The following is a 21,308-nucleotide window of genomic DNA, read 5'->3' on the forward strand; positions in this document are numbered from 1 at the left end:
TCTGCCCCCTTCCAGTCCCAGCAGTCCCCTTACCTCTGGCTGGGCCCTTGATCCTGCACCTTACCCACGACCTGGGACACAACCCCAACAACTGGCTCCATGGAGGCTGGCCCCAGCCCAGTCCCAAGGGTGCTGGCTTCAGCTGTCACTGGGCTTCCAGACTAGGCCCTGGCCCCAGTGGTGATGGCTACAGCTGAGGTTGATGTGGTCCCGAGGGTACTGGCCCTGGCCTTGGGGATGCAAGTCTCTCCAGGCTCCCTTGCATGGGGCTGCCGGCTACCCTGTTGTGGGGCTGCCAGCCATCAGTCCTCAGCATAATAGCATCCCTGTCTGGGGCTCTCTGGCCAATAACATCCATGGTCTTGCTGGACCACAGAGGTGACTAGACCAGAGAATCCTGGCTTTTGGAGCTTCAACCTGTACCTTCTGTTCCTTGTTGCTAGTAGCATTCATAAAATACTACATAAAAAATAAAATATATATAAAATATATATAAAATACTAACTCAGCCAGCAATATTGTCAATCTGTCCAGCTGCACACTCAGCTCAGCAGAAGAGTCTGCTCTTTCTCGGGGACTTTCTTTTTGCCCCACCACCCGCACAAGCATAATACAGTTCTGCGGTGATCTGGAAGCCTACTTTCGCCGTCTCAGACTCAAAGAGTACTTTCAACACAACACTGACCAGCACACTGTTACACAGACACCCTCCCAGCAGCACAAGAAGAATAACTCCACGTGGACCCCTCCTGAGGGTAGAAATAACAGTCTGGACCTATATATAGAATGCTTCCACCGATGCGCACAGGCAGAAATTGTGGAGAGACAGCATCATTTGCCTCACAACCTCAGTTGTGCGGAACGCAATGCCACCTACATCCTCAGAAACAACACTGACATTATAATCAAAGAGGCAGATAAAGGAGGAGCTACTGTCATCATGAACAGGTCTGACTACCAGAAGGAGGCTTCCAGACAACTCTCCAATACCAAATTTTACAGGCTTCTTTCCTCAGATCCCACCGACGAATACACTAACAAACTACACCATCTGCTCAGGACACTCCCTACACAAGCACAAGAACAGATTTATACCAAAAACACCTCTAGAGCCCCGTCTGGGGCTATTCTACCTACTACCCAAGATCCACAAACCTGGAAATCCTGGACGCCCCATCATCTTGGGCATTGGCACTCTCACTGAAGGACTGTCTGGTTATGTGGACTCTGTCCTCAGACCCTATGCCACCAGCACTCCCAGCTATCTCCGAGACACCACTGACTTCCTGAGAAAACTGCAAGACAGTGATGACCTACCAGAAAACACTATCCTAGCCACCATGGATGTAGAGGCTCTCTATACCAACATCCCACACAAAGATGGAATAAATGCTGTCCAGAACAGTATCCCTGATGATGCTACAGCACATCTGATGGCTGAGCTCTGTAACTTTATCCTCACACACAACTATTTCAGATTTGGCGATGATATATGCCTTCAAATCAGTGGCACAGCTATGGCTACCCGCATGGCCCCTCAATATGCCAATATTTTCATGGCTGACCTGGAACAGCGCTTCCTTAGCTCTCACCCACTAACACCCCATCTCTACTTACGCTGCGTTGATGACATCTTCATCATCTGGACCCATGGGAAGGAGACTCTGGAGGAATTCCACCGGGACTTCAACAACTTTCACCCCAACATCAACCTCAGCCTGGAACAGTCCACACAGGAGATCCACTTCCTGGACACCACGGTGCTAATATACGATGGCCACATCAGTACCACCCTGTACCGTAAACCCACTGACCGCTATGCCTACCTTCATGCCTCCAGCTTCCATCCCAGACACACCACATGATCCATTGTCTACAGCCAACCAATAAGATATAATCACATTTGCTCCAACCCCTCCGACAGAGACAAACACCTACAGGATCTCTACCAAGCATTCTTGAAACTGCACTTCCCACCTGAGGAAGTGAAAAAACAGATCAACAGAGCGAGATGTGTGCCACGAAGCCTCTTACTACAGGACAAGCCCAAGAGAGAAACCAACAGAACACCACTAGCCATCACCTACAGTCCTCAGCTAAAACCTCTACAGCGTGTCATCAGGGATTTACAACACATCCTGGACAATGATCCCCCGCTTTCACAGGCCTTGGGAGGCAGACCAGTCCTTGCGCACGGACAACCTGCCAACCTGAAGCAAATCCTAACCAGCAGCTATACACCGTACCACAGTCACTCTAACTCAGGGACCCATCCATGCAACAAATCTCGTTGCCAGCTCTGCCCCCGTATCTACACCAGCAACACCATTACAGGACCTAACTAGATCAGCCACACCATCGTGGGTTCATTCAGCTGCACATCTACCAATATAATTTATGCCATCATGTGCCAGCAATGCCCCTCTGCTATATACATCGGACAAACTGGACAGTCTCTACGTAAAAGAATAAACGCACACAAATCAGGTATCAGAAATGGCAATATACAAAAACCTGTAGGAGAGCGCTTCAGTCTCCCAGGCCACACATTAGCAGACTTAAAAGTAGCTATCCTACAGCAAAGAAATTTCAGGACCAGACTCCAAAGAGAAATTTCTGAGCTACAATTCATCTGCAAATTCGACGGCCTCAACTCAGGCTTAAACAAAGACTGTGAATGGCTGGCTAAATACAAAAGCAGCTTCTCCTCCCTTGGTGTTCACACCTCCAGATCAACTGCTGGTAGGAAGCCTCTCCCTTGCTGACTGAGCTAACCTTGTTATCCCCACCCTTACTCTGGCTTATTTATACCTGGCCCTGCAGATTTCCAAGACCAGCATCTGATGAAGTGAGTCTGTGCTCAGGAAAGCTCATGCTCAAAACTTTTCTGTTAGTCTATAAGGTGCCACAGGACCCTTCGTTGCTGTTAAAAGTTCTACAGTTATTGTAATTGTTACTTGGCTAAGCTGTACGTGTTTACCATTTTAACATTTCTTCTTATGTTCTTCCAGTCTTTTATGTTTTTGTTGTTCACATGTGACTCCACTCAGCTCCCCCCGAGATTATCATGTTGTTTCCATTTGCATGAACAGGTTGGAATTAATTCACTGCTTGCTCATCTCAGGTGTGTTGGCTTTTCCAATACATTCTTCATTCTATGTCGTTTTTGTTTTAGAGATCTCATAGTGTTTTACAACTGTAACAGCCCTGGCTTGGCCCAAGTGAATGTCTTTGTAGAAAGACAGGAAATCATACTTTTTCCTCCATATGCTTTCTTTCCTTACCTGGAAACTGGAATTCAGGTGAATTTGTGGTTTTGTTCCCTCAGACTGGCATACATTTTATAGAATCATAGAAATGTAAGGTTGGAAGGACCTTGAAAGGTCATCCAGTCCAGCCCCCTGTGCTTTTACAGGACCAAGTAAACTTAGATCATCTCTGACATGCGTTAATCTAACCAGTTCTTGAAAACCTCCAATGATGGAGATTATACAACTTTTCTTGAGAACTTATTCTAATACTTAACTATTACAGTTAGAAAGCTTTCCTAATATCTAAACTAATCTTGCTGTAGATTAAGATCATTACTACTTCTGCTTCTTTCAGTGGACATGGACAACAACTGATCAGTATCCTCTCTGCTCCAGAATCTAAAGAGGTGGGTCTTTCCCACCAGAGCTCATTACCTAGTAAATCAGATTGTTAGTCTTTAAGGTGTGTAGTGGGGCGAGTGGCCGCCCACTGACCCAGAGGTGGAGGAACCCCTCTGGGAGTTATTTTGGGCTGAGTCTGACCCCTCCCAGTCAGCTGACTGGAAGCCAGGAAGCTGGGCCAGGATTATAAAAGCCCAGACTGAGGGCTCAGCCGGGATCCAGCCTCCAGAGGAGTGAGAGGTCTGCCCAGAAGAGTGGATTGGATCTCCTGTACCCCAGCTGGTCCTGGCACCCCTTGCACCTCCTAGGGTCTGGCCTGAGCTAGAGGACTGGCCTGAACCCTGGCTGGGACCCTGAGTTTGGCAAGTGGCAGAGGACTGGCCTGGACTACCTGGATGCTAGCTGGTCCTGGTATCCCCTGAGAGCCTGACCGGATGCCCAGGTACGCGCCAAGTTGGAGAATGGAAGTGGCCCAGGGGATAGTGAGGACCATTAAAGGGCCTTGGGTCAGCGTGTTCACAGAATCACAGGGCTGGAAGGGACCTCAGGAGGTCATCTAGTCCAGCCCCCTGCTTCAAGCAGGATCAACCCCCACTAAGTCATCCCAGCCAGGACCTTGTCCAGCCGGGACTTAAAAACCTCAAGGGATGGAGAATCCACCACCTCTCTAGGCAACGCATTCCAATGCTTCACCACCCGCCTGGTGAAGTAGTTTTTCCTAATATCTAACCTACACCTTTCCCTCTTCAACTTCAGACCATTATTCCTTGTTCTGCCATCTGACACCACTGAGAACACTTCTCACCCTCCTTTTTAGAGCTCCCCTTCAGGAAGTTGAAGGCTGCTATTAAATCACCTCTAAGTCTTCTCTTCTGTAAACTAAACAAGCCGAAATTCCTCAGCCTATCCTCATGGGTATTGTGCTCCAGACCCTTAATCATTTTTGTTGCCCTTCGCTGAACCTGCTCCAGCAAATCCACATCCTTTTTACACTGGGGGGCCCAAAACTGGACACAATATTCCAGATGTGGCCTCACCAGTGCCAAATAAAGAGGAATAATTACTTCTCTAGATCTGCTCGAAATGCTCCCCCTAATGCACCCTAGTATGCCGTTAGCCTTCTTGACTACAAGGGCACACTGTTTACTCATATCCAGCCTTTCATCCACCATAACCTCTAGGTCCCTTTCCATCGTACTGCTTCTGAGCCAGTCGGTCCCCAGCCTATAACAATGTTTGGGATTCTTCTGCCCCAGGTGCAGGACTCTACACTTCTCCTTATTGAACCGCATCAGATTTCTTTTGTCCCAGTCCTCCAATTTATCCAGGTCCCTCTGGATTCTCTCTCTACCCTCCAACGTATCTACCTCTCCCCCTAGTTTTTGCGTCATCCGCAAACTTGCTGAGGATGCAATCCAGTCCCTCATCCAGGTCATTAATAAAGATGTTGAATAGCACCGGCCCCAGAACCGAGCCTTGTGGCACTCTGCTTGAAGCAGACCGCCATCCAGATATTGAGCCATTGACCACTACCCGTTGGGCCCGACCATCACGCCAGCTTTCTATCCATCTTGTAGTCCAAGGATTCAATCCATATTTCCTTAACTTATGGACAAGAATGTTGTGGGAGACCATATCACAAACCTTGCTGAAGTCAAGGTATATCACATCCACTGACTTCCCCATGTCCACAGAGCTTGTTACATCATCATAGAAGCTAATCAGATTAGTCAGGCAGGACTTGCCCCTGGTGAATCCATGTTGGCTACTTTTGATCACTTTCCCCTCTTGCAAGTGCTCCAAAACGGATTCCTTGAGGATTCCCTCCATTATTTTCCCAGTGTTGCAGTTTGGATCCTTGCTGCCCCTTGTGGCAGACCATGCTGCTGCAAACAAGGCCCTGGGGCAGGACACAGTGGAGTGGGCGGGCCTGTGCTCCCCCCCCCGCCAGTCACCAGACGGGTGACAGCATCCCACTCTCCACCAACACGAGTGAAGTGCCTGCATGCTCCTGAGCAAGGAGGCAAGCTGTTTGTTTGCTGCCCTTCCCTTCCCTGCCCCAGAGCCTGGGCTCTTCTAAACTGTGTTTGCTGCCCCACCCTGAACTAGGGCCTGGCCGTTCTGGACTTGGATCTATCTACTGCCCTGCCTGAAACAAGGCTGGGCCCCTGAACTATTACTTCTGTCCCATTTGAAGTAAGGCTGGGTCAGATGGATTATTGACTTGGTGGTTTGTTTGAGTACCCACACCAGTGGGGCAGAGTGGCCACTCACTGACCTGGAGGTGGAGGAACCCCTCCAGGAAGCCAAGTGGGCTACAGGTGCTACAGGACTGCTTGCTTTGTTTTGCGAAGATACACACTAACATGGGTACCCCTCTGAGACTCTTTATATCAGTCCTTGATAGGTGATCATTCGTTGCTGAATGTGATCATCTTCCATGGAAGTTGTGGCCCCGCAGGTGGCTGACAAGGCCTATCCTGGAACCACAAGTCGTACTACAATTAGGACAGAATTCCAGGGAGGGGAAGGCTGTTGACCATGACTGGAATTGAGTCTCTTCTTCTTGTGCCTCTTGTCATCCTCAGTTTGTCATCAGGAGAATTCAAAATACAGGAGACCATTGTGAAGACTTCTCTCCATTTTGAGCAATCCTGGGTGAGTGTCTCACAAGTGTCAGTGTCAGTATTGCTGTTCTTTAATTTATCCTTCCTCAAGGCCTTATAATGCTTCAGTTGTCATCTTATGTTACGGTACCCTTCTTTCAACTGAGAGAATAAAACCTGTTTTGGGAGGTGATAGCCAGGAACCAGTCAATGTGACCAGTCCAGCAGAGTTGCTGATGAATGATCATTGTCTCAATACTAGTGGTCTTTGCCTCTTCCAGAACTCTAATGTTGGTGTACCTGTCTTTCAATTTAATCTTTAAGAGCTTGTGGAAGCAGCATCGGTGGGGGCTCTCAAAGACTTTCAGGTGATGTCTGCAGGTTGTCCAGATTTCAGACCCATACAACACATTGGCAGAATAGTGTCTTGATAAAAAAGAAGCTTGGTGTCTGTTTGCATCTTGTGATCTTTCAAAACCCTGTCCCATAAATGAGCAAAGACTGCTCTGGCGCAGCTCAGATGATGTTGAATTTCTTCATCAATCACTGTCTTGGATTAGAGATGACTTCCAAGGTAAAAGAAATGATTGACATTCGACAGTATCTCTCCATTAATTTTAGAGGGAGCATGTGGTACCTCATTTGGAGGGGATGATGAAGCACTTTGGTCTTGGTGCATCTGCAAACATGTTCAGGATAGTTTGAAGATCTTTCTCAGAGTGGGCAAAAATTGCATTGTAATTACCATACTGAAGTTCCATGATAGGTGTGGTGGAACTCTTACTCTCAGGTTTCAGGCTGTTAAGCTTGGGCAGCTTTCCATCCATTCTATAAATGATTTCAACACCAGCTGGGAGCTTCCCAACAATTAGATAAAGAATGACAGCGACAAAAACCACAAACATGGTTGGGGCAATGATGCAGCCTTGTTTGACTCCTGTTTATACTTTGAAAGATTACTCTGGGAGCCACTACTGCTCAGAACAGTCACTTACATGTTGTCCTGAAGCAGCCTTAGTAGATTGATATGTTTATCAGAACATCCAGTCTTCAAAAGTACAGTCCAGAAGGCATGGTGATTCACTGAATCAAAGCGTTTAGTTAGATCAGTGAAAACCATATAGAGAGATCGGTTTTGCCCCCCAATAATTTTCTTGAAGTGTCCATCCTGTGAAAATCATACCCACAGTTCTGCGACATGATCAGAAACCACTCTGTGACACTGGTAAAATTTCTTCTGACAAGGGCAGAAGGTGAGCTGCAAGGATTAGTGACAGAATTTTGCCTGCAGTGGCAAGGAGAGAGAGAGCATGAAGGTTTCCACAGTCTACTTTGTCCCCTTTCTTGAAGAGGATGATGATCAGGCCATCCCTCATTTAAGTGGGTATATTCTCCTTTATCCAGATTTTAAGGATGAAGAGATAAAGCTATTGAATTAGCTTTACTCCACCATCTTTAAAGATTTCAGCAGGGATTCCATGTAGACCTGCTGCCTTGTTGTTCTTCATCTGGTTAATGGTATTGTGTACTGCATGCAAATTGGGAGGGTCTCTGAGTTTATCCCTGGGAGGTCATTGTGGGATTTGCTGAAGGACTTCATCTGCAACCATAGAGTTACAGCTAAAAAGATCTTCAAAATGTTCTTTCTAGTGAAAATTGGTGGCTTTGTTATCCTTCAGAAGTATGGTTCCATCGTTTGAGTAAAGGAGATTTGTGCCATGACGAGCTGGCCCGTAGACAGCCTTGATGGCCTTGAAGAAATCACATGTTGATATCTGTGAAATGTTGGAGTTCTTGTACTTTCTCGGTCCACTATTTGTTCTTAAGTTCTCTGATTTTAAGTTGGTCTTCTGCCCTTGCCTTTGCATGGGCTCTTCTCTTTGTATTGCAATTTATGCCATTCTACCAAGCTGGAAATTCATTCCCTTCTCTTAAATGAGTTGCTCAGATTCAGCGTTGTTCTCATGAAACCAGTCCTGATGTTTTCTAGTTTGGTAGCCTATGGTTTCCTCACAGGTATTGATGATTACTGTTTTCAGGTGACTCCAGTGTTCCTCAAAAACAGTTCTTAACATATATAAAGATTATTAACAGGTATCCCCAGGCTGCAGTCTTTTTTCTTTAGACTAACTATGCCCATTTTTTAACCTTCCTTATAGATCAAGTTTTCTAAGTTTTATTGTTTTTGTGGCTTTCCTATGGTCCCCCTTTCCATTTTGTCCACGTCTGTCTTCAAGCATGTTGTCCAAAACTGGATACAGTATCCCAAGTGAGACCTCACCACTATCAGGAGTTCACTTATCTCCTATGTCTTACATTTGACACTAATTAACATAGGCTCAGATTTTGTAGTGTTAGATCTGCAGTGTGGACTTTGTCAGAAGAATTTTTAGGATGTTTTTTGCCTGTGTGTTATTTGTGTTCTGTAATCTTACATCAGTGGCGGAGTGATAGTCTTAAAAATTAATTTATCCTTGACAAACTATCAATGATAAAATGATTAGCAGTCTTTCTTTGAGCCTGTGTTAACATACTTAACATAATACATCAGGACAATAACACTGCACAAAGCTTCTCTCAGTGATCAGGCACATATATAAATATCCTGGAGCTTTACTAAATGATAAATCAATTGACAATAATTTTAGAGTCTAAAGATAACCAAGTCATGTTCAAATCAGTTTGTTACCCATCATATAATGGTGTTTGCTATTTATATTTGTAATGAATGCTTATTATTTAGAATCTTTAATTATGTTCTATTTTAATTTGTAAGAAGAAAGACACCACCAATTCTGAGAGCTAGTTTGATTTACAGCAGTCCTGTTGGGCAACTAATAGGCTCAGCATATTTGGAACAAATGAGAACTCCTGTTGCTGATGAAGCTGTGGGGGCTGTGCTCCAGCCCCTTCCTCTTCTGTATTCTTCCCCAAATTGCCCTAGGGCATGTTTTACAAGGACTTGGCTACTTGGAAGTCAGTCTGTGGCTGTCTTCCGCAGTTTTTGAGACCCTGGGGTGGAGTGGAAATTCTCCCCCAGTCAGAAACTGGGCTGATGGAATTACTTTTTGCTACTTTGGTCCCTTTATCCAGCGTACAGGAATGTGAAGTTGAGATGATTTTTAAAACTTGCACAAGAAACCTTATTTAAGCATCTAAATAGTACTCTGGCTTGAGCATAGAAATAGAATAGAAGCATAGAAATTCTGAAAATCAGATAACTTATATTGTTCCATTCAGTAGTTATCTTGGAAGATACAAAATAGTAGTTCAGTGCCCAGGGTATCAACCTGTGTAATGGCAGCTCTGTAAACAGTTTGGGCTTGTGTACACTACCACCCTCCTTCGAAGGAAGGATGGTAATTAGGGTGTTGGGAGTTTACTAATGAAGTGCTGCGCTGCATACGCAGCACTTCATTAAGCAAATTCCCCCCTGCGGCAACTTCCAAGTTTTAAACTTTGAAGTACCGGCACACGTCTAGCCACGGCTCACCCGCTGGTACTTCTAACTGCTGGGGCAACTTTGAAGTCCCTTTACTCCTCACGTAGAGCTGCTTACATGTACATTTAGGGTAAAATTTTTGAAAGCACATAAGTTCCCTTTTCCGAAGTTAAGTGTAAGGATTTGGGCTTTTAAGTCAAGTAGTTGCTTTTGAAAAAAGTCTGTATTTGTTTTGATGACAATTGAACTTTGTATAGTTTTAAGTAGAGCCAAAACTTGGTTTCAAAAATTACGTTCTAATTATAATGGTAATGAGAAAGGAGAAGTGCTTGAATGGTCTCTTCCAATTAAAAGTATTTCAAGTTAAATAACTTTACCAAAGACTGAACACTTGTGCACCAGACAGTGTGACATCAAAGCAAATTACTAAATGTTTAATTTTGCCTTTGGATGTGGATGTTGGGCACTTACAGAAGTCCATATAAGCATCTAAAATCAGAATTTGGCCCTTAAATTAGGATGCTAGAATGAAATACTGCTGCAACATTTAGTGAAGAGAATGAATTGTGTTTTAGACAAATTGTACATTCCTCTTCAGGTGATCTCTGCATATTCCCATTTGTCTGATCAAGGTGTCTGGAAACCAAGCATTTGAAATCATCTCAAAAGCAGTGTCCATTGGGATCTCTCTCTACTCATCCTGGAGGTTCTGAGGGTATAAAAGTTGGAGGGATCTTAATTATTTATGGCTACATAGAGGAAGCAAGCTTGGATCTCATGCAATGTCCTCTATGCTTTTTTCCTGATTTATTCTTATTCACTGTCTTTTTGGGTCATTTTTTTCTTACAGGTTTGGTATTTAGTTTTCTCAGGGTTGTTTTTTTAAAACAAAAGAGGAGATGGGTATCTGTTACAGGTTTTGTCTGGACCTACAGGAGTGGAAGGACTGCTTTATTTACTGCTAATGAAAGGGGAAGCTCCTCATGCTGTTCATCATCAACCTCGCTGGACCTCTCCAGGTTGACCTAAGACACCTAATTATGTGCCTAACATGGTTCTCAAGCTATTGGATCCAATTTTCAAAGGATCTGGATCTGCAGATCCCAGAACCTTTAGGAAGGCACAGATCTGAGGTTCCAATGTCCGGATCTGGATCCAAGAGCCACATATGGGTCCACAGCTGCAAGATCTGCATCTGGCAGCCAAACATGAATCTGGGAGCTACAGAACTGTGATCCACAATAGAGTAAGGATCAAGAGCCATTTATTTTATTTTTAAAAAGGTTGGTGTGGATCTGTTGATGACAGTTGGAGATTCAGAGTGTTTAACTAATCTGGATTCAGCTAGCCAGCCAGCTAGGTAGGGATCCACTTTGATAATCTGGATGCAATTTGGCAGCGAATTATGGTTGCCTAGGCTTTAGTAAATGTGAGGCACAGACACATTCAATTATTCAATCACTTGCCTAGTAGTTCTGTTACCCTGATCTGATCTGCCCAAGTGAGTGGAATCTGGTACTGCAGTTCAAACACCATAATCTTTGCAGAAATGCTTGTCTTATTAATTCTGTACTTGATATAACTAGTGAGAGCAAACAGGTCCAGTGTAGAGGTCCTTACAGCACTTGAAATTGTGAATGCATATCAAGGTTTTGATCAGATTAGATCTTGATGGTGGATAGTATTTTTATGTTGTGCTTCCTGTTTGGCATTTTCACACACTCAGTGCCTTACTATTCTGGGAGAGAGCTTTTCCCCTTCCAATGTGCCATCTATAAGACCCTTGTCCTTTATGTGGGGAGAGGAGGTCAATCCATTCATAGACTCTTTTACTGCCAGAAGTCTTAGAATACAATTTACTTGGTTCTCGAATTGTCAGTTTCCTTGGCTCTGGGTAGGGAATGCTGAGTTTTCTTGGACTCCCAGCACTTCCTTAAGGGCTAAGTTGTCTAAGATAGTGCTCAGCAATCGTTATCACCTCATGGCACACTTCAGCGCTTGTTGTGATTTCACAGCACACCCAATATATATAACCCAATCCCCATCTCCTCCCCCTCCCGCAGAGTGAGCCAGACATCTCCAGCTCCCCACTCTAACCTAATCCCCCTCCCCTTCTGCAGAGCCAGGTACCCCCAGCTCCCCACTATAACCCAACCCCCCATTCCCTAGAGCTTGGCACCCCCAGTTCCCCTTCCCTTGCTCTAACTCAACCAGATTTACCAGAACCACCACCACTGCTGCCATCACTGCCCCAGAGCCACCCCTACCACCATGTGCTTCTCCCACCAAGTGGTGGGGTGTGTGCACAGAGTGGCATATGGCACTCCCAGTTTGTGGATCTGAGGCACACTAAGCACCACATTGTGGCACACCAGTGTGCCATGGCACACCAGTTGTGGTGCACTGGTCTAAGACTGTGATCCCCAAACTTTTTAGTGGTTTGGCTCCCTTACAAACATTTTAAAACTTGGTTGCTGCCCACAACCAAGCACCATTTTTTACTGACTCAGGACATTAGACTCAAGATGGATGCTAGAGCTGGGAGATTTTGATGACTTTAGTCAACTAGATGCAGTTCAAGTAACACCCCCTTCTTTCCTCCCTGAATTACTTGGGAGCTGGCAACACTCCCTTGTGTGCCTGTGTGCATGATGGGCTTAATAATAAAGGGGATCCCATATTTCCCAATAGTGGTATTGGATAGTTGAGAATCCCTTTCCACACCTTTGCTGCAGTCCCTTATTTCTAAAGGTGCGTAAAATGGCAGTGCCTCCACCTGGCTGGCCTCTGTACACACTTAATGGTTGTGCTTTGGGAACCTCCAGGAATACTTATTCCAGTTATGATCTAGATTTAGCTCCCAAACAGAAACTATAAATAGTATATATCTAATGGATCAAATTAGAATTAATACACACCTTTATTTAATAACTTAAGGAACCAGGGTTACAGACTAAACTTAAATAAAATCAATTATCAATGCACACAGAAATAAATTAAACTTACATAACTGCCATCAGTTTTCCCACCCCAGAGTGTACACAGCAGCCTTACTTCGAAATAAATTATTCCAGAATAGCTACTTCAAAATAGGACTACTATACACAAAAATGTATTTTGAACTAGTACTTAGCTATTTTGAAATACGTAGTCTGCACACATAGCACTTATTTCGAAGTAGTGCCTATGTAGAAATAATTGTTTTGAAATAGGTGCTGTTAAGACAGGGAGTAGCACTTATTTCAAAATATTTATTGCATCTTAATAGCACCTATTTCAAAATAGGTGCTATTCTTCCTGCAATGAATCATAGAATCATAGGGCTGGAAGGGACCTCAGGAGGTCATCTAGTCCAGCCCCCTGCTTTAAGCAGGATCAACCCCAACTAAGTCATCCCAGCCAGGACCTTTGTCAAGCTGGGACTTAAAAGACTTTAGGGATGATGATTCCACCACCTCTCTAGGGAATGCATTGCAGTGCTTCGTCACCCTCCTGGTGAAGTAGTTCTTCTTAAAATCCAACCTATACCTCCTCCTCTGTAACTGGAGACCATTGCTCCTTGTTCTGCTATCTGACACCACTGAGAACAGTTTCTCTCCATCCTATTTAGAGCTCTCGTTCAGGAAGTTGAAGGCTGCTATTAAATCACCCCTCAGTCTTCTCTTCTGTAAACTAAACAAGTCCAAATCCCTCAGCTTCTCCTTATAGGTTGTATGCTCCAACCCCTCAATCATTTTTGTTGCCCTCCACTGAACCTGCTCCAGCACATCCACATCCTTTTTATACTGGGGGGCCCAAAACTGGACACAGTATTCTAGATGTGGCCTCACCAGTGCCGAATAGAGGGGAACAACCACTTCTCTAGATCTGCTTGACGTGCTCCTCCTAATGCACCCTAGTATGCCATTAGCCTTCTTGGACACAAGGGCACACTGTTTATTCATATCCAGACTTTCATCCTCATAGCCCCTAGGTCTCTTCCCGCTGTACTGCTGCTTAGCCAATCGGTCCTCAGCCTGTAACAATGCTTAGGATTCTTCCATCCCAAATGCAGGACTCTATACTTCTCCTTGTTGAATCGCATCAGATTTCTTTTGTCCCAGTCCTCCAATTTATCCAGGTCACTCTGGATTCTATCTGTATCCTCCAACGTATCTACCTCTCCCCTTAGCTTTGTGTCGTCTGCAAACTTGCTGAGGTTACAATCCAGTCCCTCATCCAGGTCATTAATAAAGATGTTGAACAACACTGGCCCCAGAACTGAACCTTGGGGCACTCCACTTGAAACCGACCAGCATCCAGATATTAAGCCATTGACCACTGCCTGTTGGGCCTGACTGTCAAGCCATCTTTCTATCCATCTTATAGTCCACAGATCCAATCTATACTTCCTCAGCTTATGGGCAAGGATGTTGTGAGAGACTGTATTACCAATTTGAAAATAATGCTTCCAGTATTTTGAATTTATTTCAAAACAGCACATGCATGGTGTAGACAATAGCAAAGTTATTTCAAAATAACTATATTCAGAGAGACACTCATCTTTGGCAGCAGCAACAGCATAATATGTAACAGGTAATTTTAAAGCATTGTTTAATAGTCTCTTAATTAGAAAATATGGGCACTATTGATTAAATCTTTTTGCCACATACTTGTGACTTCCCCACAAGCCCTTTGTGGCATGTCCAGGGAGGCATGGTTCACAGGTGGGGAACACTAGTCTAACAGAAATTCACCTGCCCATGACCAAGTTTATGAGAATGCATGTGGTTTTGACAGATGAAGAACTGACTATTCCATTAGACGCTTCCTTACAATGTGAGGCTATTACACCTCCCTCAGTTCTGTCAATTCTTAGATTTCATTGGTCTGAAGATTTTTCTGCTTTGCAGCCTTTGTAAGAAATTAAGAGATTATGGTGTCACAGGGTATGTCTGATGCTTCCAGAAAGGACTGTCTGTTGACTTCAGACCCTCTTGGTATACTGTAAATAAAAAAGTCATAAAAAGAGATTCTCAGAATCCTTTTTCTTCAACTTCAGGGAATTTAAAGGCATGTTGCTAAAGTGCTGCAGAGAAGATACAGAGGTACAGGTTGAACCTCTCACATATGGCACCCTCAGTACCTGACCAGTGCCGAATGAGAGAATTTGCTGGACTACAGGAGGTCAGTATTGCCTAGCAGCATTACCAACATTTAAACTGCTTACTGGGCTCTTAAAAGACATTTAGGGGTAAATAACAGCTAAATAATAGAATGGAACATTGAGAGCCAGGACTGATGTCTGTAAACAAACTTTATGGGCCCATAGAAAGCTTGGCCACACCCATGGTGAGTGGTCATCTGGCCGATTAAAATAATTTTGGATTATGGAAACTGCAGGGTGAGAAAGTTCCAGAATAGTGTGGTGCTGTAAGGCCTATTTAGAATTGAAGCTGTATGGGGCGGGGGTGAACTTTTTAAATTACTCTGATAATCCCTTAATAGGCTGATGGATTCCTCTCTTGGGAGGAAATTTTATTATGACGTTATTGGGCTCCTGGCTACCTACCTCCAATTATAACTAGCTGTTGCTTCTGAGCCAGGAGAGACTTCCCATGTTCAGTTTCATGTGCACCATGGAGATGACTGTAAAAGAACGTTGAACTGTCTTTTTCTGTTCAGCCACTAGTTGCCAATGTATGTGAGGTTTTCATCACAGCATGTTGCATGACCAATGCTAAAGCTGTAAAAAATTAAAAATTACCTCAATTAAGACTTTATTTTTGCAGCACACAAAGTTGAATAACCTCTTCTCACTCTGAAGTGGTTTCCAGAGTTGATGTTTATTTTGGCAGTTTTCTATCTTGCTTTTTAAGAACCCGTCAGTCCATCTTCCTGAGGATTGTACTGCTCACTAACCTTGCACAAATGGTATTATGCAGAGCCTGTGTGAAGAAGACATGAAGGTTTCTTTCTTTTAGTGTGAGTTCTTTGATATAAGGCTCTTTATATTCATGCTTGTGAGTTGCCACAAGGAAAAAGGAAAAGAGGGTGCCCAAGAAACACCTTGTGTAGAGACATGAAGGCAGGCACTAAAAAGACTAGATACATCTGTTCATAATTTGAAAAAATTGCCCTGGACATGGGATGCTGGTAAATGGTTGTCAATGACCAAGATGTAGGAGTGGAAGAAGCACTACTAGTAGTAGTATATTCATGCTCCCTGCCTAACTTGCCCACTTTCTTGAAGTATCAGGTTAGAAATGTCCAAATACTGGAAAGAATTAAGGTGCTTTTGGGGCCACTCCCCCATTTCTGAAACCTGTGGGGTTTGGGGAAAGGGAAGATTGAGTGGCTCTTATGAACACAACTTTCCAGAAGGTTCTAGAAGCTTATGGTGAAGGTACCTTGATCCCACAGGTGGAGATATGCAGAGTTGCATCTCAAAGAATTCAAGGTATATGCAAATAGTTTTTTCTCATGACGTTGTAGGATTTTGTCTTCTAGACCCCTTTGGTTCATAATTGAGGATTTAGAAGTTTCTCTAGTACAAGTTCTTTTGCAAGTTCAAACACATTGTAAATTGCAAAGTTCTGCCAGCTTATTACAAGAATAATTATTGCAAGGGGTTTCCCCCTGATTTGACCATTTTCTCATGTGAATGCCAGTGTGCAGTTTTTAATTTCCAAGCCTTTGAGCAAGCGTCAAAAATTTACTAGAAAGATCCTCCTCAGGGAACTTTATTTACTCTCTATAAATGTCCTATTAAACATGAGGCACTAAACTGAGATGTGAAATAAATTGGTGTCACTCAACTGAGGCAATAGAGTTTGTCCACTTTATTTGTTTCATTTATAGATCCACCCCACATGGAATGATATCCATCTTTATCACATCCACTGTAGTAAAATTGGCTGCAGATGCCAAGGCCTTAAAATCACTGAAATGTGCTGAGTCAAGAAGTAGAAGTTATTAAGTTTTCGTTTGTTAACATGGCAAAGTTTTTAAAGTTGCTAGAATACTTGTGATTTACACCAGGGCTCTCACTGCATTGTCAATTAACAGGAGTGGAAACCTGGTCAAAATTGAGGTAGTTTGCAGGACTTTAAATGTTGTGGCTTTCAAACATTTTTAATAGTGCCTTCGGTAATACTGTTCTAAATTAATTCATACGTATTTAGAACCTTGATTTAAATAACTTCTTTTTATGGGACCATTTATTAATTATCAACCTACCACTACAGTTTGAGATATAGGAAAGTATGCTTTGCTCTGTTCCAGCAGTTGGTGCAATGTGAGTTTTTGATACTTAACAAATGTGTCAAGAATGCCTATGAAATATTAACTAGTAGATAGGGTATCCCAAGCCAACTCAGATTCTTGAATGTGTCTGAATAATAGCAGTTATCTCAGTTGAATGCAGTATTTAAAATAAAAAAAGACTTCATCCATTTTACTGCCACTCTTTGACTTTTTCCTAAAAAAACCCATCTCTAATGTGTATTCATTAATTGGCTAAAATAATGCCAATAGAGCTAACAAGGTTTGTCTAAAGGTTGGCTGCACAGAGACAACGTCATGCTTGTTTCAGTGGAGTGAAGATAAAAAAGCATTTACTGAAAATTTTCAGAATGCTAATATCAATTTAGATGAAATATAATGAAATCTTTAATGGCTTTTAAAAACTGTTTTATTTTTGCCTTAATTTGAATTAAGTCATTACTATTATTACATTAGTTAAACACTAAATTAGGAAATGCAAATGAAGTGAATACAAAATTCATTGTGGATATTGTTTTTATTGTTATACTTTAGGCTAGTGGGGTGGAACAAATTCCAATTATATCTGATCTGTTATTTGCACTACAAGTTCCTGGTTCTTTATTAAATTTAATACATTAACTTAAATGCTTTGCACACTGTGAGAATTGCAGAAAGTACTACTACTGAAAGCCTCTTGTCTCTTCAGTTATTTAGTCATAAAAAGTTTGGATTATTAACACTGTGTAATTATGCAGCCTTTGAGACAGGATTTGGAGATTTATCTGACTGGGATCATCAGAGGAAGATGAATATAAATTTTAAAGGGAACAGTTACCAGAGATTTTGTGAGGTAGGGAGAATTGCCAGAGGGACCTCCATCATGTATATCAGTTTACCTGAACAGATGGCCAATGGTGTCTGTTATGCCAACTTCAAGTATTAGTAGGTGGCAGTGCCTTTTTTCTAGGAAAAAAGGTGGTCGAACTCAAGCCCCAAACTGCCCCCCTGTGGCTTTACCCACTCCCTGTGTGGCCCTAAACTATGCCCAGGCTTGACTCTAACTCTACCCTTCCGTGTGGCCCCAACCCATGCCCAGGCTTAAACCCCTCGGCCACCCTCCCTGTGCCCCTAAACCTCACCCAGACTAAAATATTAGAGGGAACAGCACCAAACTCTTTTTAGAGCACTGCTATGCCAGCATTAACTTCCTGTACACCACCAGTAGTTTCAACAATGGGATCCAACAGACAGCTAGATAGAGGAAACCCATGAATCAACACACCTACCTTTACAGACCCAGTAACCTCCCCAACACAAGACATCTGCTGAACACAGCCAGGCCTTCAGCTATCACAGAATATGCTTTGAAGAGAGAGTCTGCAACACACACCTTCACACATTTAAAAATGCCTTCACCAAACAAAGACACGCCACCAACAAAGTGGATCAGTCACGCCATAGAGCAAGCAACAGTTCTGGTCGTCAGCATATTATAACTGGAAAAGGTATGGGAAGGGGCCACAAAAATGGTTAAGAATATGGAACAGCTTCCGTTTGAGAAGAGATTAAAAATATTGGGATTTTGTAGCTTGGAAAAGAGACACTTTGGAAGGGATATGATACTGGCTTATAAAATCAGGAGTGGTGTGAAAATATCCTGTCTTTGGAACTTGGTTTAAGATCAGAAGAAGGATGGCTCCACATGTTGTTTTTTAGCTATATTGTATAATTGATTTGCATACAAGGAGAACTACAGCACAACCTTTTTTTCTTCCAGGCAACAGCCTGTAACATGGAATACTGAAATTAAATTCAAAGTCTAAGTCAGCAGAAGCAATGAAAGAAGAGTGCAGGCTGGTGTGTTGTGAACAAGACACGAGAAATCATTCTACCACTCTACTCTGCGCTGGTTAGACCTCAGGTGGAATATTGTGTCCAGTTCTGGGCACCCCAATTCAAGAAAGATGTGGAGAAATTAGAGAAGGTCCAGAGAAGAGCAACTAGAATGACAAAAGGTCTGGAGAACATGACTTATGAAGAAAGGCTGAAAGAATTGGGCTTGTTTAGCTTGGAAAAAAGAAGATTGAGGGGGGACATGATAGCGGTTTTCAGATATCTTAAAGGGTGTCATAAGGAGGAGGGAGAAAACTTGTTCTTCTTGGCCTCTGAGGAGAGAACAAGAGGCAATGGACTTAAACTGCAGCAAGGGAAGTTTAGGTTGGACATTAGGAAAAAGTTCCTAACTGTCAGGTTGGTCAATTACTGGAATAAGTTGCCAAGGGAGGTTGTGGAATCTCCCTCGCTGGAGATATTTAAGAACAGATTAGATAGATGTCTATCAGGGATGGTGTACATAGTGGTCGGTCCTGCCGTCGGGGCAGGGGACTGGACTCGATGGCCTCTCGAGGCCCCTTCCGGTCCTAGTGTTCTATGATTCTATGATTCAGTCAACCTTCACTCACCACTTGTGCCAAAATATTGAAATAAATATTTTTGTACTGTAAAAATTCCCCTTCAACCCCTTTCATGTTAATACAACAGTATTAACAATGTGCCTTAAATAAGGTTGCTGTTGAGTCCCTAATGTTTCAAGGTTTTACTTTTTGTGATTTTTTTTAACTGTGAACCCTTGATGTTTCCATGTGTTTTGGCATTTCATTGCCTTTTTAACAAAAATTAAAAGAAAAAAAGAGAGCAATTGGTTAAAATGTTATTGCTTTTAAATTTTCCAAATTAATCAATGAAGTTCCGAGCACTTTAAAGCAAGTAAGTTGGTGGTAAAGGAGGGTGTTCCTTGCACCTAGGCTTAACCCCCTGCTTGCCACCTGCTTGCCCCAACTTGTGCTCAAGATCACTCCCCCTCCACCCAAGCCAAGCCCAGTATCAACCCCTGGCCCCCTCCAACCTGCACCCAGGATCAACCCCCCCCCCGTCCCCCAATTGCGGCCCCAACCTGTGCCCAGGATCAACACCCCCAACTCCCTGCTTGCGGCCACAACCTATGCCCAGGCTTAATCCCCTGTACAGCACCCTGGAACCCAGGCTTAACCCACACCTTCCCAAGTGCCCCTAAACTGCCCCCCACTCAGGATTCACTTACTGGCTTAGGAACTCCACATGCTGCTGCTCCTTCCCAGCCAAGTCCTCTGGCAGCGCAGCAGGGACAGCTCCCAGCACCTTGCTGGGATGAAAATCTAGCACATAATGTACTTGGTTTAACAGCCAGATCCTTCCTGCCCGCAGCTAAACTAGTTAAATTGAGTGCTAGTCTTTCAGTGCCGGCTGGCAGGACAGGGATCTGGAAGAGTGAGCAGCGAAAGCTGCTAATTGCTTCTTTAAGAGCCATAGGCAGCTCAGAGCTCCCCTGCCCAGCTGGCTTCTAAAGTGGAGGTGGTGTGTGGAAAAAAGGCGGCGGAACACCGTTCCCATGCATTCTTACAGAAGAAAAAGCCCTGGTAGGTGGTAAAAGGAAATGCCAGTTTGAAGGGATATAAATCTATAGTTGATCAAAACCCTTACAAATAGATAAAGCCTGCATTCTAATAGCAGAAGTGGGTTTTACATCAAATTGGTATTGATCCCGAAGTTTATTTTTTAAGACTAAGACCTGTGACCCTCTGTGTACCTCCTGCAGGGTGTCAGGTGTTATAAACTGTCTGAAATAAATAGGAGTTGAAGGCACAACATCTCAGAGAATCTGGACCTTAAGAGGAACATAATAAATATACCAATCATGGCTGATTCTACTTTGTACCTTGAATAAAATGGTTAGGTGACTCATTTGTACAGAAGTCTCTGTTTCTTTTGGAAGCTAATGTGTGTTTTTTTTAAAACACTACCAGAATGGTGATAAAAAACAGTTAGGATCAAGCTGCTATTAGTTACACTGATAATCTGTTTATTTTAATGGAGAGGAACAGGGTAACTAAGAGAAATAGGTATCCAGATTCCAGAGTCTTACAGATAGTCTACATACAACTCAGTCCGTTAGCATTTGTATCCACTTCTTTTAGTATCACTTTGGAGCAGATCTTACTGTACTCAGATAAATTCCCATTGAAATCACATCCAGTTGCCAGAGTATATTTCAGAGAGCTGTGCAGAATTTGGCCTTATGTTCTTGGGATTCTTTGGTGGCTCTCAAAATTAAACGTGGGTTGGGGAGAGTGATGGGTAACAGCAACTGATCCAGCAGTCTGATCACTGGCACTTCGATTAGTTGCCTCATGCATAACTGAATATCAGAACTGTGCCAAACCGATAGGTATGCTGGAGGAGTTAAAAGCTAGTTACCTTAGATAGGCACACATAGGAAGTGCAAAGTGGGAAGTGAAAAGGTGAAAAAGCTGTAGGCTGGTACAG

General features: G+C 43.4%; 1 protein-coding gene across 6 annotated transcripts in view; it reads left to right on the forward strand.

The window, feature by feature from the left end:
* XYLB (xylulokinase) overlaps positions 1 to 21,308 on the forward strand; it is a 178,237-nt gene that overhangs the window by 70,177 nt on the left and 86,752 nt on the right. The window contains exon 16 of one of the 6 annotated variants that reach the window (XM_074985115.1): positions 18,724 to 20,706. The exons of the other annotated variants lie outside the window; for them this stretch is intronic. Within the exon in view, the coding sequence (XP_074841216.1) occupies positions 18,724 to 18,737 (14 nt within the window). The 3' untranslated portion in view covers positions 18,738 to 20,706. Of the gene's footprint in view, positions 1 to 18,723; positions 20,707 to 21,308 lie in introns of those variants that run through there. 6 annotated transcript variants of the gene reach the window in all.

This window comes from Carettochelys insculpta, chromosome 2 (assembly GCF_033958435.1).
Source record: "Carettochelys insculpta isolate YL-2023 chromosome 2, ASM3395843v1, whole genome shotgun sequence".
NCBI lineage: Eukaryota > Metazoa > Chordata > Testudines > Carettochelyidae > Carettochelys > Carettochelys insculpta.